The sequence below is a fragment of the Ursus arctos genome, unplaced genomic scaffold, assembly GCF_023065955.2.
Source record: "Ursus arctos isolate Adak ecotype North America unplaced genomic scaffold, UrsArc2.0 scaffold_13, whole genome shotgun sequence".
NCBI lineage: Eukaryota > Metazoa > Chordata > Mammalia > Carnivora > Ursidae > Ursus > Ursus arctos.
Genome location: NW_026622797.1, coordinates 43992258 through 44015339, shown reverse-complemented (window position 1 = coordinate 44015339; position 23082 = coordinate 43992258). Strand labels below are relative to the sequence as shown.

The window sequence follows — 23082 nt, the reverse complement described above, 5'->3', positions numbered from 1 at the left end:
GCTCTCTTTTTAAAGAAGAAACTGTTTGTCCCACCAAGTTTCCAGGGCTGGGAAGGTACCTATCATGGACTTTGGTGTGACTGAGGAAGAATTAATTAGCCTCCATAGCTGGTGGAGGAGGCCGTGACATATAACAACCTCTCAGTCTACCATCCCAACTGACAGCCCCTTAACAACGACTCGGGTTATCTCTTTGGACATTTACTGTGTTAGTTAACATCTAGCAGAACTTAATTAAAGTGGCCTCTTTGGTTACAAGAGTTTTAATGTCATTCTCTCGCTTCACGCATCTGGTTTTCCATATTTCTACTTTGGTCCTTCATAAACAGAGAGGAAAGGGAACTTCCCACTTATTCGTAATAATCCATTCCAACTGCTAAAGAGATCCAGGCTTCCAATAACTAATGGACAAACCTAAGAGATTTGAGAAGACAATAAACAAGTATGCAGGCTGCTGAGGGAAGGATTTCTGATTCCTGGCGACTTTACACAGTGAAAAGGCCACCACAGCAGGTCTCTCCAGCAAACAGCTCAGGCAGCAATCTGGTGACGTCATTTGAATAGCCATAAACTCTCTCTCTGCTCCAGACTTTTCTTCTCTTTTGGCTTTGCCAAGATGATAAATATCTCTGCAATGGTCAAGATTTCGGGTTCAGAGTGAAGGCTTTTAGGAGATAAAAATACTGTATAACTCTGTAGTTACACTGTGCAACTTCCACAAGGCCTTTATTAGAAAGACTCAGCTTCACACAAAGGGGGTGAAAATACACTTGGAACCAGAGGATGGTGTGCAACCTGTCTTTAGTATGAAACCTTCATATAGAAACTTTCCTGTTTTTACGGGTCACCACTCAGCATTTCATTGATCTCTGATGGTCTTTCTTACCTTTTCCTTTCTGTCTCCTTTCTCCCTCTCTATTAACTTGGATCCCCCCATTAATTCTTTGTGTCCAAGGTCAAGGCAACCCGATAATAGATCGTTGACTGGGAATTACAGACCTGTGCTGTACAGTAGAGTAGCCTCTAGCCACATATGGCTATTGAACACTTAAAATGTGCCTAGTGTGGCTGAGGAAATGAATTTTTAATTTAACTTTAGATCATTTAACTTTAAAAATTGAAGCTATTAAACAACACTAAACACAATTTTATTGTTTTCATAGGACTACATTTTACTGGGAGCTTTGAAAATTTAGCATTGAATTGAGATGTGTTAACAGTATAAAACACTACAGTTTGAAGACATTTTAAGAAAAGGATGTGATATGGGGTTCCTGGGTGGCACAGTCATTAAGCATCTGCCTTCAGCTCAGGGTGTGATCCCAGCATTCTGGGATCGAGCCCCACATCAGGCTCCTCCCGTAGGAAGCCTGCTTCTTCCTCTCCCACTCCCCCTGCTTGTGTTCCCTCTCTCGCTGGCTGTCTCTCTCTCTCTCAAATAAATAAATAAATAAAATCTTTAAAAAAAAAGGATGTGACATAAATGGTCTCAATTTTTATATTGACTAAATGTTGAAATAATAATATTTTGGATAACTAGTCTATTTTTAAAATTTTGGATACTTAGTCTAAATAAAGTATATTATTAAAATGAAAGTTCTCTGCTCCTTTTTACTTTTTAAAGATTTTATTTATTTATGTGAGAGAGAGAGAGAGCACACACAGGGGGAGGGGTAGAGGGAGAGAAAGAGAATCTTCAGGAGACTTCACGCTGAGCACAGAGCCCAACGCAGGGCTAGATCCCACGACCCCTAGATCATGACCTGAGCCGAAATCAAGAGGCAGACACTCCACCCAGGCTCCACTCCTTTTTACTTTTTGAATATGGCTATTAGAAAATGTATATATGTGACTCTACTTCTAATAAACAGCACTTTTTAGATTCTCACATTCTTCAGAAGAGAGCACCTACTGAATACAGCTGTCTCTGCTTACCTGCGGTTTTGCTTTCCACAGCCAACCAGTCCCGAAGCAGATGGTCCTCCTGACTTCTGGTCAGAAGATCCATAGTAACCTAAGTGTCCCTCCCAACGCCTGCATCAGCGACCTCACTTTGTCTCATCACATTTTTCATCATTTTGTCATCTCACCTCATCACAGAAAGGTGAATAAAGTACAGTAAGACATTTTGAGAAAGAGAAAGCCCACATTTATATAACTTTTATTATAGTATGTTGTAGTAATTGTTTTATTTTATTATTATTGTTATAAATATCTTACTGTGCCTAATTTATAAATTAAGCTTTATCACAGGTATGCATATATTGGAAAAACATAGTATATATAGGGTTCAGTACTATCCGTGGCTTCAGGCATCCACTGGGGGTTTGGGAACATTTCCCTGTGCATAAGAGGGGACTACTGCACAGACAGTCTTCTCTCTTGGTTAAATAGGTGACTGTCCATATGACAAAGTCAATCCAAAAGACTGATCTCCCTCTCTAAGGTGAGGGGGAAAAAAGGGTAGAGAACAAGACTTCTCCTGAAGCCATCACTGGCTTCAGGAGATCAGCTGTCTTCAGGTAGCTGAGCAATGAAGACAGCGGGCCAAGGAAGTTTGGATGGCTGGGTGGGGAGAGAAAGGAGAGCAAGGTATAGTCGGTAAGAGAATACTCCAGAGCAGGGAATATTTACAAGAGGGCTAGTTGAGTACTGATTTAAGAGAAAGGCCCTTAGACATGAGTCTTTGGGGTTCCTGGAGGGGTGAGTGTACTATAAAGGAGAAAGAGGAAACAGAGCAGAAGAAGGAAACATCCCAAAAGGAAGCTTTGGGATGGATGGCAGGCACACATTCTTTTGGAAGCATTGCCTTAAAATACATGGCATTGTGATATCCCTTTACTCGTCTTCCCGATTCTACTCCTGGTCTTCTGTGGAACTGGCTTGAAGTTCTTTCCATGGTTCTTGCAGCTGCCCCAGGGACCCTATTTGGTCCTTAATACCGACCTCGATGTCCTTCTGAAGAGACAGGTAGGAAACGAACCGTTTCTTCATAGTCTTCAGAATCCCAAAATGTGGAATTTCGGTGGTTCTTGATGTCATTTAAACTCATTTATATAATTTAAGATAGTTATCATGTTCAATTGTGCCATTTTATGCATGGGAGACAGAGAGTGTGCTTGAGAGATAAGGTACCTCACCCAAGATGAGCCACTAGTTAGGATCAGCAGAATGCACTAGAAACAGACCTGGGACCGTGTCTTCAGGCTCCTCAGGTCTAGTTGAGGTCTACCACAATCGTATCATTTACACCAGTTTTAACCGATGAGTCCACACTAATCGTAACTTGGAAGTTCGGTTCTCTGCAGAGCCCAGGACAGTCTGGACCGCCATTGAGACTACCTGCATATGCTGATGGTCTGGGAAAGATTACTGTTTCTTTAATCCAGTACATTTTGAATTTTAAATACGTTCTGGTCACAGATAAAGTATGCTTTGTAAGGTTTTTTAGGAGATAAAAATGACAGCAAAAAATTCTACCTGAAAAATCTCTGGGGTAAGAAAGAATTTTTAAAAAAACATTATTTACCTTTCATTTTAGAGGTTTCCCGGCCTGACCATCAGCAATGTTTCATGAGAATAGGAAGACATTTGATTAATACTATCCAAAAATTACATGAATTAAAACTAAATGCTATTTAAAAATATTTCGGAATTAGCATGCAAATAAACAGCTTGCCTTGGTAATTATAAATCAAGAGAGAGCAGCTTCGGGAAGCTGAAGTAATCAATCAAGCCAATATATGAGAGAAATCATATCCATATGGAAAAGTGTTATAAATGGCACTGTTTCTATACGGAATGCAGTATACAGTATCTAGAAATTGAACTCTATATTGTATCATTTCATCTATTTTTTCCAATGAGAATGGATAAATACACCAACTGTGTATTTTTTATCCATTACCATAAATAAATGAAATCAGTGGGCTCTGTTAGGATGGACGATGTCATCTGTGAATTCATGTATGCTATCTTATAAGGAGTTGTTTGTATATGAAATCTTATGGACATAAGATTGAAAATGTATACTTTATCAGCAAAGAAAAAAAACAGCTTTAAATCCTAGTGTCCCACACTTCAAATTTCTGGCTGATGTATAAGCCTTTTAAAGCCCATGCTCTTATGAAACAATTCAAAATTTCTATGGCTCTGTATGTTTAGATAATAGTAATTTAGTTTAGATAATATTAATTCCTCAACTGGCTACCCTGTGGCATTGTGCAAGCAAGGCTTCACTTTTTCCGTCTGCATTTTTTCTCATCTAGCTTTTTCAGAAATGTTATTCCTATTTCTGTCACACGGTCGCCTTTCAGTCTGTCTTGCAAGAATGTAACATCAGCAGCCAAATGAACCTAGGAAAGGGGAAAAAAAGGCCTGCGTCATTTTGGTTCAAAAAAAAATATCTAAATTTTTCTCTGTTTTCAGCCTTATTTACCCTATAAGGGGCTGACTTTCCTTATGGAATGATAAAAAGGAGCTTGCTCTGGGGATGAAGGGCTCTTTACTGCATGTCCTCCAGAGATGGTCTGGCAGTGTGTCAGCTCTGTGGTGTGAGTCTGCAAAGAGAAGGATGGTCCAGGCCACAGCCAGCCCTGATGATTCTGGGGCAAGCCCAGAGATAATGGCCCACTCTTGCTCACAGTGCACAGCTGAACTATGGGTCCATCTCAAGAAGAACACAAATTCCCAACTCAAAGATAGCCTTGACCCAATGTACCTTGTCAAGCAGAACTTCCAAGGATAAATGGATTCTTAAGCGATTTCTTTCCAACTGACTTGCATTCAGTCATTCTGTCATCAGCTAAATAACATAATCACTTGTCCTAACAACATTGAGCAATCACTTATGGCTTTGAGAGCTTTGAAAAAGTATCAACTAAATAAATTATAAATATAAAATTAAAGATTGAAATTACAGACATGAATATTTGATATCCAGCCCTTCTTTTCCACTGTAAAGCATTTCCCACTTCCCATACATTGAAGTAATCCCACGGGGCTTACTTCTCTATTTATTAAAATGTATTCACATAAGAGCAGCATATTGCTGACCTACTACCCTCAACAGAGTGTCCATTCAGCTATTTTAAGTCATTGGGATAAATAAGATAACTAAGCAAAAGTACTGGGTTGGTAAAAGCAAATAATAAGTGAAAAAGCCTGGGTCTAGTAGGCAATTGAAATATAGAAGCTATATTCATCCTCATTTCCCCTCCAGGAGATCTTTTTTGTCTTTGTCAAAATTTAACAGAAGGTCAAGTAAATTAAGCAAGGAGGCTACGTGGAAGCTATTTGGATATTTGAGGCCACATGAGGTCTGATACCTGTTCGTCCTATAGCACTAGAATCAACCGTTATCCATGAAAGCTGGCGAACACTTTATCCTATTTTTTATGGTTCATCCCTTTTGCTTATAGGCTCCCAGAACATTTCCTTTCCCCTTTGTTGATTTCTGGATTATAGGGCAAACCTAAAAAGTTGGTAAGATAGAAGCATGGAAGATCTGTGTGAATAATACATTATTTTGATTGTTTTACTCTTCTGGATTACCTGTTGTTATATCCTTCCTCTAATTGTCACCATAATTGAAAATTACATGAATGCCTCATGATTGCATAGGTCAACACATATCTCATCTTTGGCTACTGTCTGGTCCCACCACTCTTAACAGCTGAGCTTCTGGAAAAATGAGACTTTGTGGACTATTACCTCTTTCTAAGCTGAGCCCCCAAGGGGCTCAAGAGTCTTTGCCAGATTATCTTCTTCTTCCTCCACTTTCCCAAACCAGCTTTTCCTAAGGTCCTTCCTGACTTTTCGGTCCCTACGTGTTTTGACTGTTTTGCAGGTCTTGTTTTACTTAGCCCCTCTGCTGTCCTTGATCTTGTGAATCACTTCCTCTTCTTGAAATACACTCTTCCTTTGTTTCTGGCTCCATTTTGTCCCAGTATTTTCCCCACCTCTGGTTCTTCCTTCTTGGTATCCTTTGCAGCCTTTGTATTCTCTCTTCAACGTACTCATCACGTGGTATTGCTTCCTAGAATTCCACCTGTGACTCCTTTTCCTTCTTTTCCCACACCCCCCCCATCCTTTGATATTTCCAATGCCTTTTCGGTCCACATCTCTCTGTGGCTTTCAGACATGTACAACAACTGCTCGCTGGGTATCATCACTTGCCTGTGTGTTAGGCACCTCAACTCCAGAACCTCCCAAGCTGAACTCCTCCCTTTTTGCCTCTCCTAACCCCCACCGTACCCCTCCTTGGTTTGAACTCTCTTGGTTAACAGTACAACCATCCTTACAGGTTGTTCAGACCCTGAAAAATTCCTGACTCTTTTGCCCCAACTTACTTCTTTCAGGTAACTGATAGCCTCGTCTCAGTCTAATTGATTACTAATCTGCCTTCTTAGTGTTGTTCAAATTGGTCTTCTCCCCACCACTCCTATTGTCAGGGCTTTATTCTGGTTTTTCTTGAGGTTACCATCACAGCTTCCCAATTGCCCTCTTCTTCCCTCCAGCATCGTACCCTCCTGTACACTTTCACTTTGATGACAAAGGAATGAAATTCCTAAACCACAAATTTCAAAATATCATTCCCTTTTTTATCAACCTATAATGGGTCTCTGCTGCTTTCATTTCAAAAGTCTAAATTCCCAAGCTCTGATTATATAAATGTCTCCCACCACTTTTTAAAAATCAGGCCTCTGTAAAGTGAAGCCTCCTTTTTCATGACAATACCTCTCTCAAGCTACATGTCACCCATACTGAACTAATTCAAGTTCCTTGTTCCTTGAATGAAACATTCTTTTTGTGCCTTTGGACATGCTGCTCCTTTTACCGGGAATATTATTTTCCCCTGCTCCCCTCCCCCTAAGGCCCTCCTTCCCCTAACTCCTATTTATCCTTCACATGCCAGCCCAGAGTTTCTCTAGGAAGTCATCCCTGCCCCACCACCCAGCCCAACCCGGCTCCTCCCGTAGCCATTGTCCACACTTCTTTACACATCTGGCTTCTCTGCTGGACAGAAACTCTTAAAGGGCAGTGACTATGTCTTGCTCATCTTGTATGCTCAGTGCCTTTTAACAGATGCTGATCACTGCCTTTGTTAAGGCAATGAATAATTCAGGTGTGGAAGTCAACCTCCAAAACAGACTGCAATGATCTCGGCCTCCTGTTATTCACACCCGCAGGTAGTGCCCTCCCACACTGTACAAGGGTTGGCAGCACCTGTTGTGACTGGATCTTGGTGAAGCCTCTAGCCAACTGGCAGCCAGGCACCTAGGCCATGTGAGTAAGCGTGGAGGCGGATTCTCTAGCCTGTGTCAACTCCTCACCACTGCGGCCCTGACCAACAGCTAGACTGTGTGGGTATTAAGCTCGGAAAGACTCTTAGCCACAAGAGCTAAAGGCTCTTTATCAAAACTCTTCCCAGATTTCTGATTCTTAGAAACTGTGTGAGATAATAAGTACTTGTTGTTTTAAGCAGTTGTATTTGGGGGGTCATTTGTTACACAGCACTAGCTAGCAAATATACCTGGCAAAATGAAATACGTGCTTTACCATTTCCAGGGCACCTCTGATAATCCCACAGAGCAAATTGCAGTAGCACAGAGAGGATCGCCCGGCGGGGAGCTCTTCCACAAACTCCACCAGCGGATTCTTGTCTAGGATCAGGGAAAATTCAGTCCTGCTTGAATTGTTACAGGTCACACTTGGTGTAATCCCCAAGTACATCTTAAAGGCAACCTGATAAAGAGGGAAAAAAAGATTCTACTAAAACTTGGTCTAGAACAAATATCTGTTAGCAGAGCACCCAAATATTCTGTTCTAGACAGTGCAGCACGATAGTTAAGCATGTGGAGTTTGTAATCGGAAAGTCTGGGTTCATACTCAGCTTTGAAATATACTGACCCTATGACCTGCACAAGTCTTAAACCCTTTCATTTTTACGGAATATCCTAAGGGACTAGTTTTCTATGAAAACAAGATGCTTTATGAAAGAGTTAAGCATTATTTCTCAAAAAATCGTTTTCAAAAATAAATATCGTTCAGGAGGGTAAGTAATTAAAGTACTAGTTATCATTAGGGTTGAGGGTAGGGGCGGGCATGAGGTCAAAGTTAGAGATGGTAATTGAGAAGTTGCTATGATCACCTGCGAAAGGAACGATGAGGGCCCTTCTCATTTTGTCTTTCATTCAAAACTCAAATGCTCCCTAAACTTTTCCATCTAAATTTCAAATAGCCCAAATCCTACAATTTGGCTCAAATCTCTGATGCTCGTCAGTTTAAGAGGATACAAAAGGAATCTTTCAGGTCTCAAGGCAAAGGAGCTAAAGTAGCAGCTCTTAAGCAGCAAGAGAAAAGCCATCATCTAACTCCCGGCTTGGAGACGTGATTTGGCTCCCGGTGCACTGGCTGAAACCTCTCTCTGCTCATGTTGATTCCTCTGGCTGGAAAATTCCTAGACTATTATTGCTATGCTTGGGAACCCAAGCCATGTGAAAATAACATAAAACAGAAGTGGTGCCCTTTGAATCTACCCCGATTCTCAGGGTTTTGGCCCCGGTTCCACAGCGCAAATCCACCAGTAGGAGGCATTATCTGAACATGGTTGGGAAATACATTCCTAGGGAATGACATTGTTTCCTTATCTGGCTGAATTCAGTCTGAGAAGGAGGACTGTTGTTTCTGATGAAGAAAGAGCTCCACCCTCGGTCACGGCCACAGCTGCTCTGACAATAAATAAGGGCAAAGCCTTTTCCCTTGGTCTAGCTACACCATGGATGCTTTTCAGGGGATTTTAAAATTCTTCCTTAACCAGAAGACTGTTATTGGCTACAGCTTCATGGCTCTGCTGACCGTGGGGAGTGAGCGTCTCTTTTCACTGGTGGCTTTTAAGTGTCCCTGCAGCACTGAGAATGTGGTGTATGGGCTGGTTTTCCTGTTCGCTCCTGCTTGGGTGTTACTGATCCTGGGATTCTTTCTGAATAGCAGGTCTTGGAGGCTTTTCACAGGCTGCTGTGTGAATCCCAGGAAAATCTTCCCCAAAGGCCACAGTTGCCGCTTTTTCTATGTCCTCGGCCAGATCACTCTGAGTTCATTGGTGGCTCCGATGATGTGGCTTTCTGTGGCTCTGCTCAATGGGACTTTTTATGAATGTGCCATGAGCGGGACCAAAAGTTCAAGTCTCCTGGGACTGATTTGCAAGGGCAAGCCCCAGGAGTGCTGGGATGAACTTCACAAAGTCTCTTGCGGCAAAACCGGCATGACGCCCGCGGACAACGAAGAAGTGAAGCTGTCCCTTCAAGCCCAGTCGCAGGTAAGGAAGGACGAACTGGCCTTTTTCTCCCAGCAGGAGCTTGAAGGATTCCCTCGGGTACTCCTTTCAGGCCGAGCTGAGTCTGAATCCTGCTAGGATGTTTTGAAACTAAAGGAAAATTGGAACGCGATGCAGCATGAGGACAATCTTGGGAAAAGCTTTTTAGAGGTTGGTGGCTCAGTAAAATTGCTGATTGGATTGTCTTTTCCACTTCCGAAAAGAAAATATCCTCTGGGTTATGCATATGTAAATACTTAAGTGCTTTCAAAACAATCTGTCGGGGTTGACTTGGTAAATAATGCATGACGCTAACTCATAATTGAGTGTTAGTGGCAGAGCTGTAATTAGAAATTGCTGCCTCCTTTCAATTATTTATTTTCAAACTGGTTTCTCAGAAAAAACACGTGCAGATAGCATTCATCTATTAAAATATAGCTGAACCCATTGGGCGCATGTTTTTCAAAGCAGCATGTAATATAATTAGTGTAGAGATTCCCTCAAATGATTTCTGGCAACTGTTATCTCTGTGTATAAAGGTTGTGAAGATTGAGAAAAATTTCCTGTGTATAGTGGGCGTTGGCAGTCTTTAAATAGCCGCTAGTGAAAAGGGACCGTATTCTCTAGGGAGGTTACGTTCTCTGCTCTTTGTGAATCAGACGAAGAAATTCTTACAGTACTTTAGAAGCTCAAGACTTGGGACATTGCTTTTTTTTTAACAGAAGGACACTGTAGCTTTATCTAATTGACACAGGGAAGTAGCTTGTCATCCTTCCAGGTACCTGAGCACAAATCCAGATGTGAAGCCTTGCCCTGGCCTCAGGAGAAGACCGAATTCCTCCTCGTGAGTGTGAGTCGTAGGGTTACATTCCCCAAACCAAAGCAGCTAATAAGAGTAGATAAACAGATCCACGGTTTGCCAGGAATGCCATTTGTTTCCGAAGAAATGCACTGAAAGGGGTATAATTTTGCTTTTTCAACAAGGACTTGCCTTTTCAACAATACATCCGGGCAGTCTGGTTTTAAAATCATCCTTTCTAAAGCTGGTCCGCAGCAGAGTCACACCGTCATTTACGTAAACTGATAAGATTGAAAATGTCCCCAGACAAAATCTTTTGTTTAATGCATAAAGCACATCCTAGATAAAAACATGCCAGGATCTCAAATGCCTTCCTTCTTTTGTTGAAGGAAGGCATTAGTTACAAATGTTCTGATACAACGAGTGATTGATGATATACGTCCTCAGGCACCAGACTGTATTCAGTTAGTGCCAGATCCAAACACTTCTCACTGTGTGAGCTTTTCTTCTCTAAACACAGGCATAAGGAAGTCATGAGTATCCTGTCATTGCTTAGCCTGGGCATACTACCTGTTTACTTTTCAGCAGAATGAGAAGGACCTGGGGCTGATCTCTAGGGGAGGAGGCATGTGGGATGTGGACAAGGGGAGCTCTATCAATGGCAGGTGCTGACCACAGCGGTTCAGCCCCGCAGAAGCAACAAACAGTCCAGATCAATAGCTGGGTATGTGGGTGGGGGTGGAAAAAGTGCCCCATCCATGGGTGGGGCAAAGAAACAGGAAATCCAGCTGGGCAGCTCTCTATTCTTAAGGAAGGCAAGTGGACTAGTGGCCAGAGCTTGGTCTTAGAGTTGGCCAGCCTTGGGTTTGAATCCGGATTCTACCATTTACCAGCTCTGTGACCCAGAGCTCATGGCATGGCCCCTCTGAGCTCTTGTTTCCTCATAGTTGGGACTAATAACATCTACCTTGGGGGGTTGCTGGGAGGTGTAGAGATGATGGACGTATAGGGGCATAAAGCTGCTGACACACAGTACGGGCTCTAAATTGATGAGAAAACTGCCAGGGTTTGAGAGAGAGGAGTCATGCAGAATGGAAATATTGAGGGACGTGGTGGGGCCATCCACCATGTCTACTTAGAGTCTGGGTGCTATGAATTGGGGAAGAACAAGAGGGCTCAGTGCTCGGCACTCAGGTGAGAGCAAGGTGACGCTAAGATCATGCAATGTGGGAAGAGGTGTCTGTAGGTGATCAAATAGATCAAACAGTATAACTCAAGCAGAATTGGCTCAGATATTGAGGTGAGATGGACTACTGGCCTTCACGAGGCCCGGTTGTGTGGAAAGAGGAAGGTGGAAGATGAAGAGAAGAGGAAGATCTGAAGTAGCCAACCACAAGTGATTCAAGGTCACTATGAGGACTTTCACATGATAGAAGCTGTGCCTCATTCATAAATCATGCCAGAAAGATCCCATGGGTTCAGTAATGCTTTTACGTAAACATCTGTGTGTTTGAAAAATAGCGGCATGTGATAGAAGCTAACACTCGCTGAAAGCATATGTATGTCTACGTCCTCTTATTTGAATCCCCCAAACTCCCCTCTGAGGTGGGTAACCCCCATGTTACAATGGAGGAAATGGGGCACCCATAGGAAATGAGAATGCCCATAGGGAGAGGAAGGCTGAGATTTAAACCCACCTAGTGCCAGTCCAGAGCTGGCATTCACGTGGAGTCCGGGGCCCTCATGACACGCCACAGGCCGAGCCTGGCTGCGGGAGCTCCCAGTTTAAAGCATCGGAGTGTGTTTGCAGTTCTGTCATGGTCTGAATGGGTTCATTTGCAGATTATTGCTTCTATTTTCAAATAGGCCCATTTGCTGAGAAATACTGAGTCATTAAATGAAAATGTCAAGAGACACTGTGAAAGGGCTCTGTTAGTTGTCCAAATAGGAGATTAATTCCGATTGTGACAGATGTAATTAAGAACAACAAGAAAGTTTAGAAGGTCAGTTGAGCTATTTAGAGTTTTGCCTTTAAAATTCAGAAAAAAATGCCAGTTTGTACTCAAAAAGGAATTTTTTTTTTCCAATTACCAAAATTCAAAACCAATAATCCTGAAGGTTTAGAATGATTCTAATTTTTTTCCCTTGGCTTTTATGCGTCCTTTCAATTCTTCTAGCTTCAGTTTCCCCATTGTATTATGTCTCTCTCACTTTATCATGGATGATGAATAATGAGATTTCTCTCAGAGAGGATCTGTTGTTCTCCGCAAATAACTTAACGTGGAAAAATCAGTCACTAGCCATGAATATGCATTTATCAATGCCTGAAGACTGGCTGAGGAAACGTTCATTTGCTCCAACGATCACATTCACTCATGCATGGAATTCTTTCCTTTAATAACTGATACTAGTTGAGGGCTTGCGTTAGCTGATTCTTGGATAATTTATATTTTTGCCCTTTTCCATTTGTCTGCCCTCTGGTTATTTCTTTGCCTACCAGCAATGGTGGGTGGGATGGATGCTAAGGATGAAACCCCCACTTTACTTTGACTGTTAAAAAAGTATTGTTAAAAAATTAATGTGAAAGATATGCACTGAGCCATGGCAATGACTGTGGTATTAATTCAGCCATACGCTTCCCCGTAACACCACCTCCACTCCCTGGGAAGTGGCTTTGTTTTTGCACATCCTCAATATTTCTTTCTTTCTAAGATTCTAGGATGGTGCCTGATTTGTTCAGCATCTTTCTTCTCTCTGCTCACCACTTGTTACGCTCGCTGCCGATCTAAAGTTAGCTACCTTCAGCTGAATTTTTGGAAGACGTATGCGCAGAAGGAGAAGGAGCAGTTGGAAAACACATTCCTGGAGTATGCCAACAAGCTGAGTGAGAGAAACCTGAAATGCTTTTTTGAAAACAAGCGGCCAGATGTCTTCCCCATGCCCACCTTTGCAGCCTGGGAAGCGGCTTCGGAGCTGCATTCTTTCCAGCAAAGCCAGCAACATTACAGCACCCTGCACAGGGTGGTGGAGGACGGTCTGGAACTTAGCCCCGAGGATGATGAGACCACAATGGTGCTTGTGGGTACTGCCCACAGTGCGTAGTGCTTCCACCCCCACTGACTCGTGGCGTTCAGGGCTACACGCGTTCCGACATTTTCGGCTGCATCAGTAGCAACCGGTGTATCTCTGTGTGTTCTCACAGTATTTTCTTGAAGACAAGAACCCAAAGGGAAGGAGCTTTGCGGCTCCCAAGGGCAGGCAGTGTCAGGATGTGCTCCAACTGGTGCTGCGTGAGTGGTCAAGGATGGAGAGAAAGGTGCTCTTCTGTGGATGGGGGGTTGGGGTTCAGTGGCTTCAAGTTCTTTTCTTTTCTTTTTTTTTAATATAAATTGCATTTATTCATTTGAGAGAGAGAGAGCACACACAAGCGGGGGGTGGTGGAGAGGGACGGGCAAAGTGAGAGAGGGAGAAGCAGACTCTCCGCTGAGCGGGGAGCACAGCGATGATGCAGGGCTCGATTCCAGGACTCCAGGATCATGACCTGAGCCAAAGGCAGATGCTTAATGGACTGAGCCACCAAGGTGCCCCAGTGGCTTCAAGTTCTAAGATTTTATGGTTTGACAGCAAGACTCATGCCAGGAGTTCAGCCATTCTGTGTAAATATTGGTCATGGCATGTGCGGGCAGAAGTGATGACTTGTGAGTAAGCGAGACACTCTTAACAGACGGCTGTAGACAGTGGGATCTGCAGTGTAGTCAGAGGAAATCCTTGTCCTGCAAATCTATTCTACTGCTTTTCAAGGACGTACGAAATTCTACCATTTGGAATTCATTTCCTTGGAATCTGAAGACAGCAATTCTCAAGAAAAACACATTGAAAAGATATGATGCCTGAAATTTAGAGCTTTTCACATGTTTCTACTGTGCACTGAAAGTACTTCCTTACAGGCAGGGCTGTATTATGGCTTTTGGGAGCCGTAAGCACTTCTGCCTTCATGGACCCCTTTCTACATTAACAAATACACACACACACACACACACATTTGTGATTGTGCTAATATAAAGACAAATATATTAATATTATATATTAAAACATTTTTTTCAACCCAAAAGTTCATTTATTTTCTTCTGATTTTAAAAGAAATTAAAAACACTTCCACAGCCCTTGGCATAGGACCCACTGTGCTGAATGGGTAAGTTAGTCCTGACTAGGGGTTTGGGGAAACTGTCAAAGCAGTGCTAGTGTAAAACTGTTTTGCAGTTTTATGTTTATCAGAAATAATGCAAATTTTGCATTCTACTATGTAATATCCCCATGTTAAGTTAAATATATATATACATATATGTATAGTTTAAATATATACATATTTACTAACATATATGTTAGTTTAAATATACACATACACATATTATATATTATATATAACATATATAATATATACAATATATGTATATATTTATGTACATTATGTACATTTATGTATATGCAATATATACACAGTGTGTATATACTATATATAATATGTATATGTACATATTTAAGTTCCCCCTAAATCCCTTAGTGGCGTTAATGTGTAAGGAAGAGGCACTACATTTTATGCTATGGCTCACACCTTGTATCACTAAGAGTCCTGGCCCCCTAGCTGGAGAAGCCGGGGAATGAACCCTTTATGACCACGGAACATTATCCCCAATGGCAGAAAGGATCCTAAAGGTGTTAAGACCCGAAACATATACTTGGGAATTTAGAGCAGGCTCACGTATGTGTGTGTGTTTAGGTGGGAGAGTAGAAAGTGGAGGATATAAAGTTGCAATATATTTGATACATTACTTGGATTTTAAACATGGTGTATGATTAATATTTAACAACCGACTCTTAAAAAGAAATTCCTGATTTGAAGTGTTTGCCAATTTCTATGACACAAATTCAAGTTACCCAGATGAGATCACTGAAGGCAAAGTGAAGAAGAGATGCGAACCACAGGCTCTCTTTCTTGAATCTTTCGAAGGTCTTAAAGCGAGCATTTTTTTTTTTTTTTGCATTTACATTGATTCTAACCAAACCAACTTCACTGCATCTTTGCTGCATCTGGGTGTCACTTTAATAAAACCAAACCATGGTAATACAGCTCGATGGCTCCAACTGAGAGATGGAGTCTTAGCCTTCTCCCCTTACTGAACCAATAGCTTGTAGTGGAAGCGAATCCAGATTGTGCAAGTGCTACAGCTAATGCCTTGTCTTCGGCAAAGCTCAGCCTGGCAGAAGCCAGCCACTATACAAGAAATCCGACCACCCTGAAAGCTCCAAGCTCTGAAGAAGGCCACGCTAACCAGGAGAGAGACAGAGACAGAGAGAGGAGGCTGGTCAGCCCCAGCTGTCCCAGTCGTTCCAGCTTAGGTGTCAGACACATGAGTGAAGAAGCCATTCCAGACAGCTTCAGCAGACGTGACATGGAGAAGAACCAGGGAACCCAACCAACAGCCAGAACAAAGACCTCATGTCTGTGATCCTAGTGAAGCCTTTCCAGCCATCCAGACTTTTGAGCCACACTTCTGAGGCTGCAGACATTGTGGGGCACTCCCTATAGTGTCTTGCCTACATCCCTGACCCAGAAAATCATGAGCTTAAATAAATGTTTTGTTGTTTTCAACCACCAAATTTGGGGCACTATGAAGCAATGTTCTATGTAGAGCTCTTCAGAATTAGACAATAACCATTTTGCTCCCCCTAATGATATAATGGGTCTACACAAGGAATAATGAATTCTAAACTCCTAGGGGAAAGCACGGTGGGATGAAGACCACATCACTTGAAGCCACTCATGTTTCTTAGCATTCCTAAAAATGGGAGAGCCAGAGAGTCTGTGCCTCCTTCTGCTGCACGGTGCGAGAGGAAGTACACAGGATCACCTGTCAAATATTGTTTCCTGAAAAATTCAGTCTGAATCTAATCAAGTATTTAGACCCAATTACTACTTTACAGGAAATACAGGCCAAAGAAAGCAAGTTAATGAGGAAGCAACCCAGTAAATCCACAATACAGGACATTCTATTTGACCCATGACTCAGTTTTCTACAGACCAATAGCATGAAAAAAGGGGAAAAAGAGACAGAAGAGACCTAATGACCAGAAGCAACATATGAGCCTTATGTGTAATCTGTTTCAAACAGCCAACTATAATAAGATATCTTTGCAATATTGAGGGAAATATGAATGAGTATTAAATGGGTATTAGAGGGTATTATTAGAGGGTATTAGAGGGAAATATGAATGAGTATTAAATGGGTATTTCAGGGAATTATTTATAATGATATTATAAATTAAACACATGCATATAAAATATATACCATGTTATGTATAATAATAGCATGGTAGTTTATATTTTTTAAAAAGTCCTTACTAGTTACAGATGCATATTGAATGTTTCTGTGTAAATTAACATAATGTTTAGAATCTTCTTTAAGGGCACCTGGGTGGCTCAGTTGGTTAAGAGTCTGCCTTTGGCTCAGGTCATGATAGCAGTGTCCTGGGACTGAGTTGGGCTCCCTGCTCAGCAGGGAGTCTGCTTCTCCTTCTGCCCCTCCCACACCTTCCCCACTTGTGCTCTCTCTCTCTCTCTCAGATAAATAAATAAAATCTTAAAAATAAAATAAAATATTTCGGCACAAAAAAGGGGGGTTGCTGAAAGACGAAGCAAGATTGGCAAAAGATTGATAGTTATTGAACCTGGATAGGTGGTACGTGGGGTTTATAAAATATTCTCTTCACATTTGTGTATGCTTGAAAATTTTCATAATAGTTATGCAATGAAATAAATTTCATGTTCATCTCAGTTCTTCTGCGGAAGAGTTGTCAATCAGTTCCTGCTTGCCTGGATTGTATCCTCTAGCATCATTCTCAGAAAAGGTTCTTGGGAATACTAGTCCCTGAATTCTTTGATATTCAAATGTTGGCCTGTTCTCTACTTGAAGGACAGTTTAGCTGGTTCACACTTTCTCTACTTGAGTATATTTTAAGCGTTATTCCATTTTCTTTTGTTACTGGATGTTGCTGAGGAAAAATCCAATGCCATCCTGATTTCTTTCTTTTTTTTTTTTTTATAATGATTTTTTGTTATATTATGTTAGTCACCATACAGTACATCCCCGGTTTCCGATGTAAGGCTCGATGATTCATTAGTTGTGTATAACACCCAGTGCACCATGCAATACGTGCCCTCCTTACTACCCATCACAGGTCTATCCCATTCCCCCACCCCCCTCCCCTCTGAGGCCCTCAGTTTGTTTCTCATAGTCCATAGTCTCTCATGTTTCATTCCCCCTTCTGATTACCCCCCTTTCTTTATCCCTTTCTTCCCCTACCAATCATCCTAGTTCTTATGTTCCATAGATGAGTGAAACCATATGATAATTGTCTTTCTCTGCTTGACTTATTTCACTTAGCATTATCTCCTCCAGTGCCGTCTATGTTGTAGCAAATGTTGAGAACTCGTTCTTTCTGATAGCTGAGTAATATTCCATTGTATATATGGACCACAACTTCTTAATCCAGTCATCTGTTGAAGGGCATCTCGGCTCCTTCCACGATTTAGCTATTGTGGACATTGCTGCTATGAACATCATCCTGATTTATTTCTAACATGATGTTTTTGCCTGTATTTTCACATCTTTTTTTGTGTGTTTTTTTTAAGATTTTAGTATTTATTTGGGAGAGAGAGTGCAAGAGAGCATGAGCTGGGGTGGGTGGTGGGGGAGGTGCAGAGGGAGAAGGAGAAGCAGATTAGGCCCTAGTGCGGGGCTCAATCCCAGGACCCTGAGACCATGACCTGAGTCGAAGGCAGACACTTAACCAACCGAGCCGCCCAGGCGCACTGTAGTTTCACATCTTTAAAGTCTTTAAAGTCCAATAATGTTACTAGATCTGCCTTCGGATGGGTCTCTTGGATCAGTTTTCCCTGCTCCAAGTTACATTCTTATATTATGGAGAAACATTTTCTTTGTTTCAAGAAAGTAGGGCTTGTGAATTTCCTCTTCTTTTCCTTATTGCATTATATGATTTTCAAGAAACTTTATGGTTTTGGATTCAGAACTAAGCCACTGCTATGCTCTTATTGGAATTTCATTAATTTCATAATAATTGTTAAAAACTAAATTAATCTTGTGGTCTTGATTCTTATTTCATCTATTCCTCCCCTCTCTTTCCCTCTGCCTGCCCTGCAACCAGAATAGAGTCGCTTTGATTTTTTGACACTTGTAGCCCCTGACCTACAGGTAAGTAGCAAGGAGCAGGGGATCCACATAGTTACCTCTTAATGTGGTAGCTGCAAGGAGGAAGATTTCTCTCTCTGTGTGGCTGTGGCCTCGATTGTTACCATATATTCAACCCAATCCCATCATTGCCCAAAGTTCCCAAGGGAGCCTAGACTGCCCTGAGGTGCTGACGAGGGAAGGATCCGGCTCCGGTTCTAATCATTATAGCAGTGGCTTCTGACTATGCCTTAATGAAGCCCAACATGTGTACTGGGACATAATGAGATTTGAAGAGAGACAAAAGGGCAAGCTGAGCTGCTGAGGCTGGAGGCTGAGCATGGAGGGAAGCCCCAGAAAGAAGCCTTCAAGCAAGAGCAGTAGCGGCATTTTGTACTTACACCTATTTGAGTAGGATTTTGATCAAGAGCATTGAGTTAGTTTAATCCCTTTTGGGATTGGAACATATTTATTACATATATAAAATCTCCTATTTGAGTCTGGAAGGAAATCTGCTTTCAGGCAGCTTCAAATAATATTTTCTTTTTTTTAAAGATTTTATTTATTATTTGAGAGAGAGAGAGCACATGCGGAGGGAGAAGTAGGCTCCCTGTTGAGCAGGGACCCCCCCTACCCTAATGCGGGACTTGATCTCAGGACCCTGAGGTCATGACCTGAGCCGAAGACAGACGTTTAATGGACTGAGCCACCCAGGTGCCCCTCAAATAATATTTTCAATGTTCAGTTGGTTAAGGTTGAGTGATGCAGAAAGAACACTTGTGCAGCTGTAAGAGAGATCATATTCTAAATTTTGCTCTTCCACTAAGGAGGGAAGGAGAGTTAATGTTCATTGACAACCTACATGTGATGGAGACTTTACATATGGTTTATTTTTAAAATTTCCCAGGCTGGGGAGGAGGGATTACTGTTTTTACTTTTATGAATAACACTGAAGTTCAAAAAGGTCAAGGTTAAGCCACGGGTAAGAGAACAGAGCCTAAATTTGGACCTGGATTCATCTGACCTCTTAACTTCCACCACAGAAATGTTGTCTCCTGTTGGTGTATTCTCAAGTAATTATTTAAGCTTTAAAAACATGTTTCCTCATTGGTAGAATCAGAGTGTTGGATTAGTACATCTCCGAGTTTCAACTCTGTTGTCCTAAATCTTACAGCCAGTAGCACATGGATTCCATCAACGGGCTTCTTGGTGTATTCCTGGAATTTTATGTCTAGTTCTCAGGTTCCTGGCCTCTTTCCCATTCGGCACAGCTCTTCCACCTTGGGTTTCTAAATTATTTGGGATAGCTATGTCCAAACTATGCTTCTAGTTCCCTGTATCAATAAGGTCAACTTCCTAATATTTCCTTCAGTAAAAGTGATACTTGATAAAGAAGGGATCTCCAGCACTGGGAAGTTCACAGAAGATTTGGAGTAGTCTCCAGACTTTAATTTCTATATCGTACGAGCCCGTCTTTCTGTCTGTCCACATGACTAGCCGTCTTTTTACAGTTTCAGTTTTCCTGATCCTATAGCCACACCCATGTTAGAGAAAAATCTTTAAAAAGTTTTAAATTATAATGAAAACTGAGATGAAAATGGGGGAAATGCATTTATTATTTTATCTAGTCACATTCTCTAGATCATCTCCAGGAATAGGATTAAGTAAGAAAACTATGAACTCTGGTGATATGAGCAATTCTGCTTAAGAATGATACCTCAAAATATATACATCTCTGGCCAGAGTACCTAACCCATGATACAGTTACTAGTTGCACTGTAACAACATCTCATTCCTAGATTTTAACATGAACGGATATGCGTCTGCATTAATAGTGATTGCTGATGGTATCAACTTTCTCCCAGCGTTTTTTGTTTTTGTTTTTTGTATTTAAATCATGGGAGGAAACATGAGGGATAGTAATTAGTGTTTTAAAAAACTCGCTTCCTTAAACACCTGGGTGACTAGGAGTGGGTCTCACTGACCCTGTATAGGAAATACGCAGTTAAAAAAATATATAGTCACAAACCAACATTTGATCATTTTCCATCTTCTTTGGAGTGAATGTCCTAGGAGGATCAGCTTCTCTCCCTATCTCCTTCCCAAGAGATAAGTTAGTCATCCCAACCACTGGTGGGCTTGGTTTTTTTTCTTTCAATCAAGACTATTCAATTTTTTTTCAGTGACATTTTATTTTATTTGAAACACTTAAAAGAGATAAAAGGAGAGGTGGAGGAATTTGGACTAAGGATCTGGAGGAGTGGCCGTCCTCACACACCTCCGTCTGCCTTTACAGCAATCACCCTATAGCACCAACCAAGGAACACAGTTTGCAAACTCTTGCTTTAAAGCAGAGGAGACCCATGAAGATTGCTTGGGGAGCATTTTAAAAGTTCTGATGCCTGGTCTTATTTCCAGAGACCATCACTCAATTGGTCAAAAGAAGAGCTTGGGCATCTGGAATTTTTTTTATTTTAAAGCTCTAGGTGATTCTATGGAGCATTAAGAATTGAGAACCCCCACCCTGGAGCATCACTGAGAGGGCAGGGCAAGTCTGAACAAAATCTTACTTCTGACATGCACTAAGAACCCTGAGCAAGGAGGCCCCAGAGTGTGGCTGTCTTCCCCATGTGTCTCTGAACCTTTAGGCCCAGCGGGACCTTGCTTCAGCCTTTGGAGTTTGGTTCCCCCAGAGTATTCCCTCAGCCGTTTTCATCTCCTGGGAAGGAATTTCCTTGTAAATAGTTAGAGTGACAAAATGCTCCCAACCCTATTGCTATTTTCGTTGCACACACTTTGGTTTGTTTCGTAACTCAGGCTCTCGTGAATCTCATTCAAATTAGTTAAATAGAAATAAAACTGAGACTCTCCAACGGAAAGTTAGGACAGCCTAGATCTTCGTGTGCCGACGTATCCGGAACATTAAAGGCTCTCCCCCGGGGCGTCTTTGGTAACAGTGCCGAGGAGATAAGACACCTAGATGAAGGCAGATGTCCTATGAGACCCGACCATACACAGAAAACTGGAAGATGGGCATTTGTAGGTAAGGGGGGATAACTTGCAGAATTTACTGACAACTGAGCCTTAAGAGACGCTTCTCTGTGACTAAAGGAAAATAATATTACACAAATGTCGTCATAATAACAGCTTACGGGTAATTTTCCCGCAGGTGCCCACTTTCATTTTGGAACTCTGCCGTGAGTAAGTGATGTGGTCTGCTGGGTTGGGCCGGAGCAGTCCGCAGATCCCCCAGACCTCGTGGCTATGCACACACATGCTTTTCCACAAAAGAAATCTTCCTACGCTTTTCTTCTTTCACCCCTCCCAGAGGTACAAAGGGGGAATAAATCAAGTATGTGTGGGTGTTTGTGTAAGGCAGTCCTTGCCCACTCAGAGGGGGGAATTAAGCCTAAATGGTTATACTTCTTCAAACGAGTTTCTTATTTTTAATAATCCATCTGCTATATTTCTGTCCCCAATGGGAAGATTTCTCAAAATACTCGATGAGTTCCTTTTGCTGTTAATATTCATCATTTTTTAAATATTGAGAATTTTATGACTATAAAGGGTTTTTCTTTCCATTTAATTTTTCCACTCCCTTCTTCCCTGCTCAAAAATGTTACTAAATAGGAAAATGGCCTGACATTCAACTAGCTGTGCGGCCAGCCTTCTCTGGAATGCTGTGTGGTGCTGGGCTGTGACTTCCATGGAATTCAATCCCTGTTTATCAAGGGCTCCCACTTATTTTAATATCATCTGTTGGAAAAAGTGGAAAAAGTAAAGCCATTCAATAGGCCCCTAATACTACATTGTGAGTTAGCCTCTGAAAAATAGTAATTAATAACAAAAGAAGATGTTCTGTCTAGGCTTAATCTGATCAGCTTCCATTGTTGGGGCAGGGAAGAAAGGAAGCGTGATCCTAGGACCGCATTGAGGGCATTGAGGGCATTGAGGGCAAGGTCAGACAGTGCTCTCCCCCTGGGATCCAGCCCACCTGCACCGCCCTGCAGGGTCGGGGAGAGGGGAGCAGCTCTCTGTGACCTGGTCTCCAGTGGCACGCCGTCACCTGTGAACATTCAGGCGCCACTTAGTCCAGACCCTTTGGATTAATGGCTGAGCCTTTCACTGATTTTCTCCCCACCTCTTCAGCTCCCCACACAGGTCACGTGGTGAGGAATGCCTGGGTCCCAAATCCAACCTAGACTCTGAGGACCCTGCTGTTCTAATACCTCAGTTTCCCACTTCAGTCTTCTGGGTGGGAATGGAAAGCACACGCAATAAAGGCCACATTCTCAAACATCTATTTACAGATTATTCTAGCATAAAACAGTGGCAAGACACCTAAATATTTTAGGATGGTTGTGTGTGTGGGGGTGTGGGGGGTCTCTGAGCTGACAGTCACAACTGTTGGCTGTCTGATGTACGTGAAATAAGTGGTCAGCCACCCTGTAACCTCTCCCCGCTTCTCACCCAGAATTACCTGGATTGCCTGAATGGAAGCTTCCCTCCATTAGCATCTGTGTGGGGAGCACAAAGCCTCCTCTCCGTGTCCTGGAAGGCAGCAGGCTGAGCCAGGGCATATCACCTGGTGATGCGGGCCAGGGGCAGTGAGGTGCTCCCATCCCTGGTGAGATGAGCCACCTTTTGAGAGGATCGTCAGGGAAGACCAGACCTCCGCCATCAGTGCGGGATTTTAACAAAGGGCAGGGGTTGCCTAGTGA

The 23082-nt window shown here is 42.2% G+C and overlaps 2 protein-coding genes across 2 annotated transcripts in view; one reads left to right on the top strand and one right to left on the bottom strand.

The window, feature by feature from the left end:
• Positions 1-4220: 4220 nt before the first annotated feature.
• Positions 4221-23082, bottom strand: part of TRAPPC3L (trafficking protein particle complex subunit 3L) — a 35278-nt gene continuing 16416 nt past the window's right edge. Inside the window, exons 4-5 of the mRNA XM_026489218.3 lie at positions 7561-7746; positions 4221-4355 (exon numbers count right to left, since the gene is read on the bottom strand). Of these exons, the coding sequence (XP_026345003.1) occupies positions 4236-4355; positions 7561-7746 (306 nt within the window). The 3' untranslated portion in view covers positions 4221-4235. The remainder of the gene's footprint in view (positions 4356-7560; positions 7747-23082) is intronic.
• CALHM5 (calcium homeostasis modulator family member 5) lies at positions 8696-16947 on the top strand. Its single transcript, XM_026489217.4, has 2 exons — positions 8696-9319; positions 12828-16947. The coding sequence occupies exons 1-2, from the start codon at positions 8780-8782 to the stop codon at positions 13215-13217; spliced, it is 930 nt and encodes a 309-aa protein (XP_026345002.1). The 5' UTR covers positions 8696-8779; the 3' UTR covers positions 13218-16947.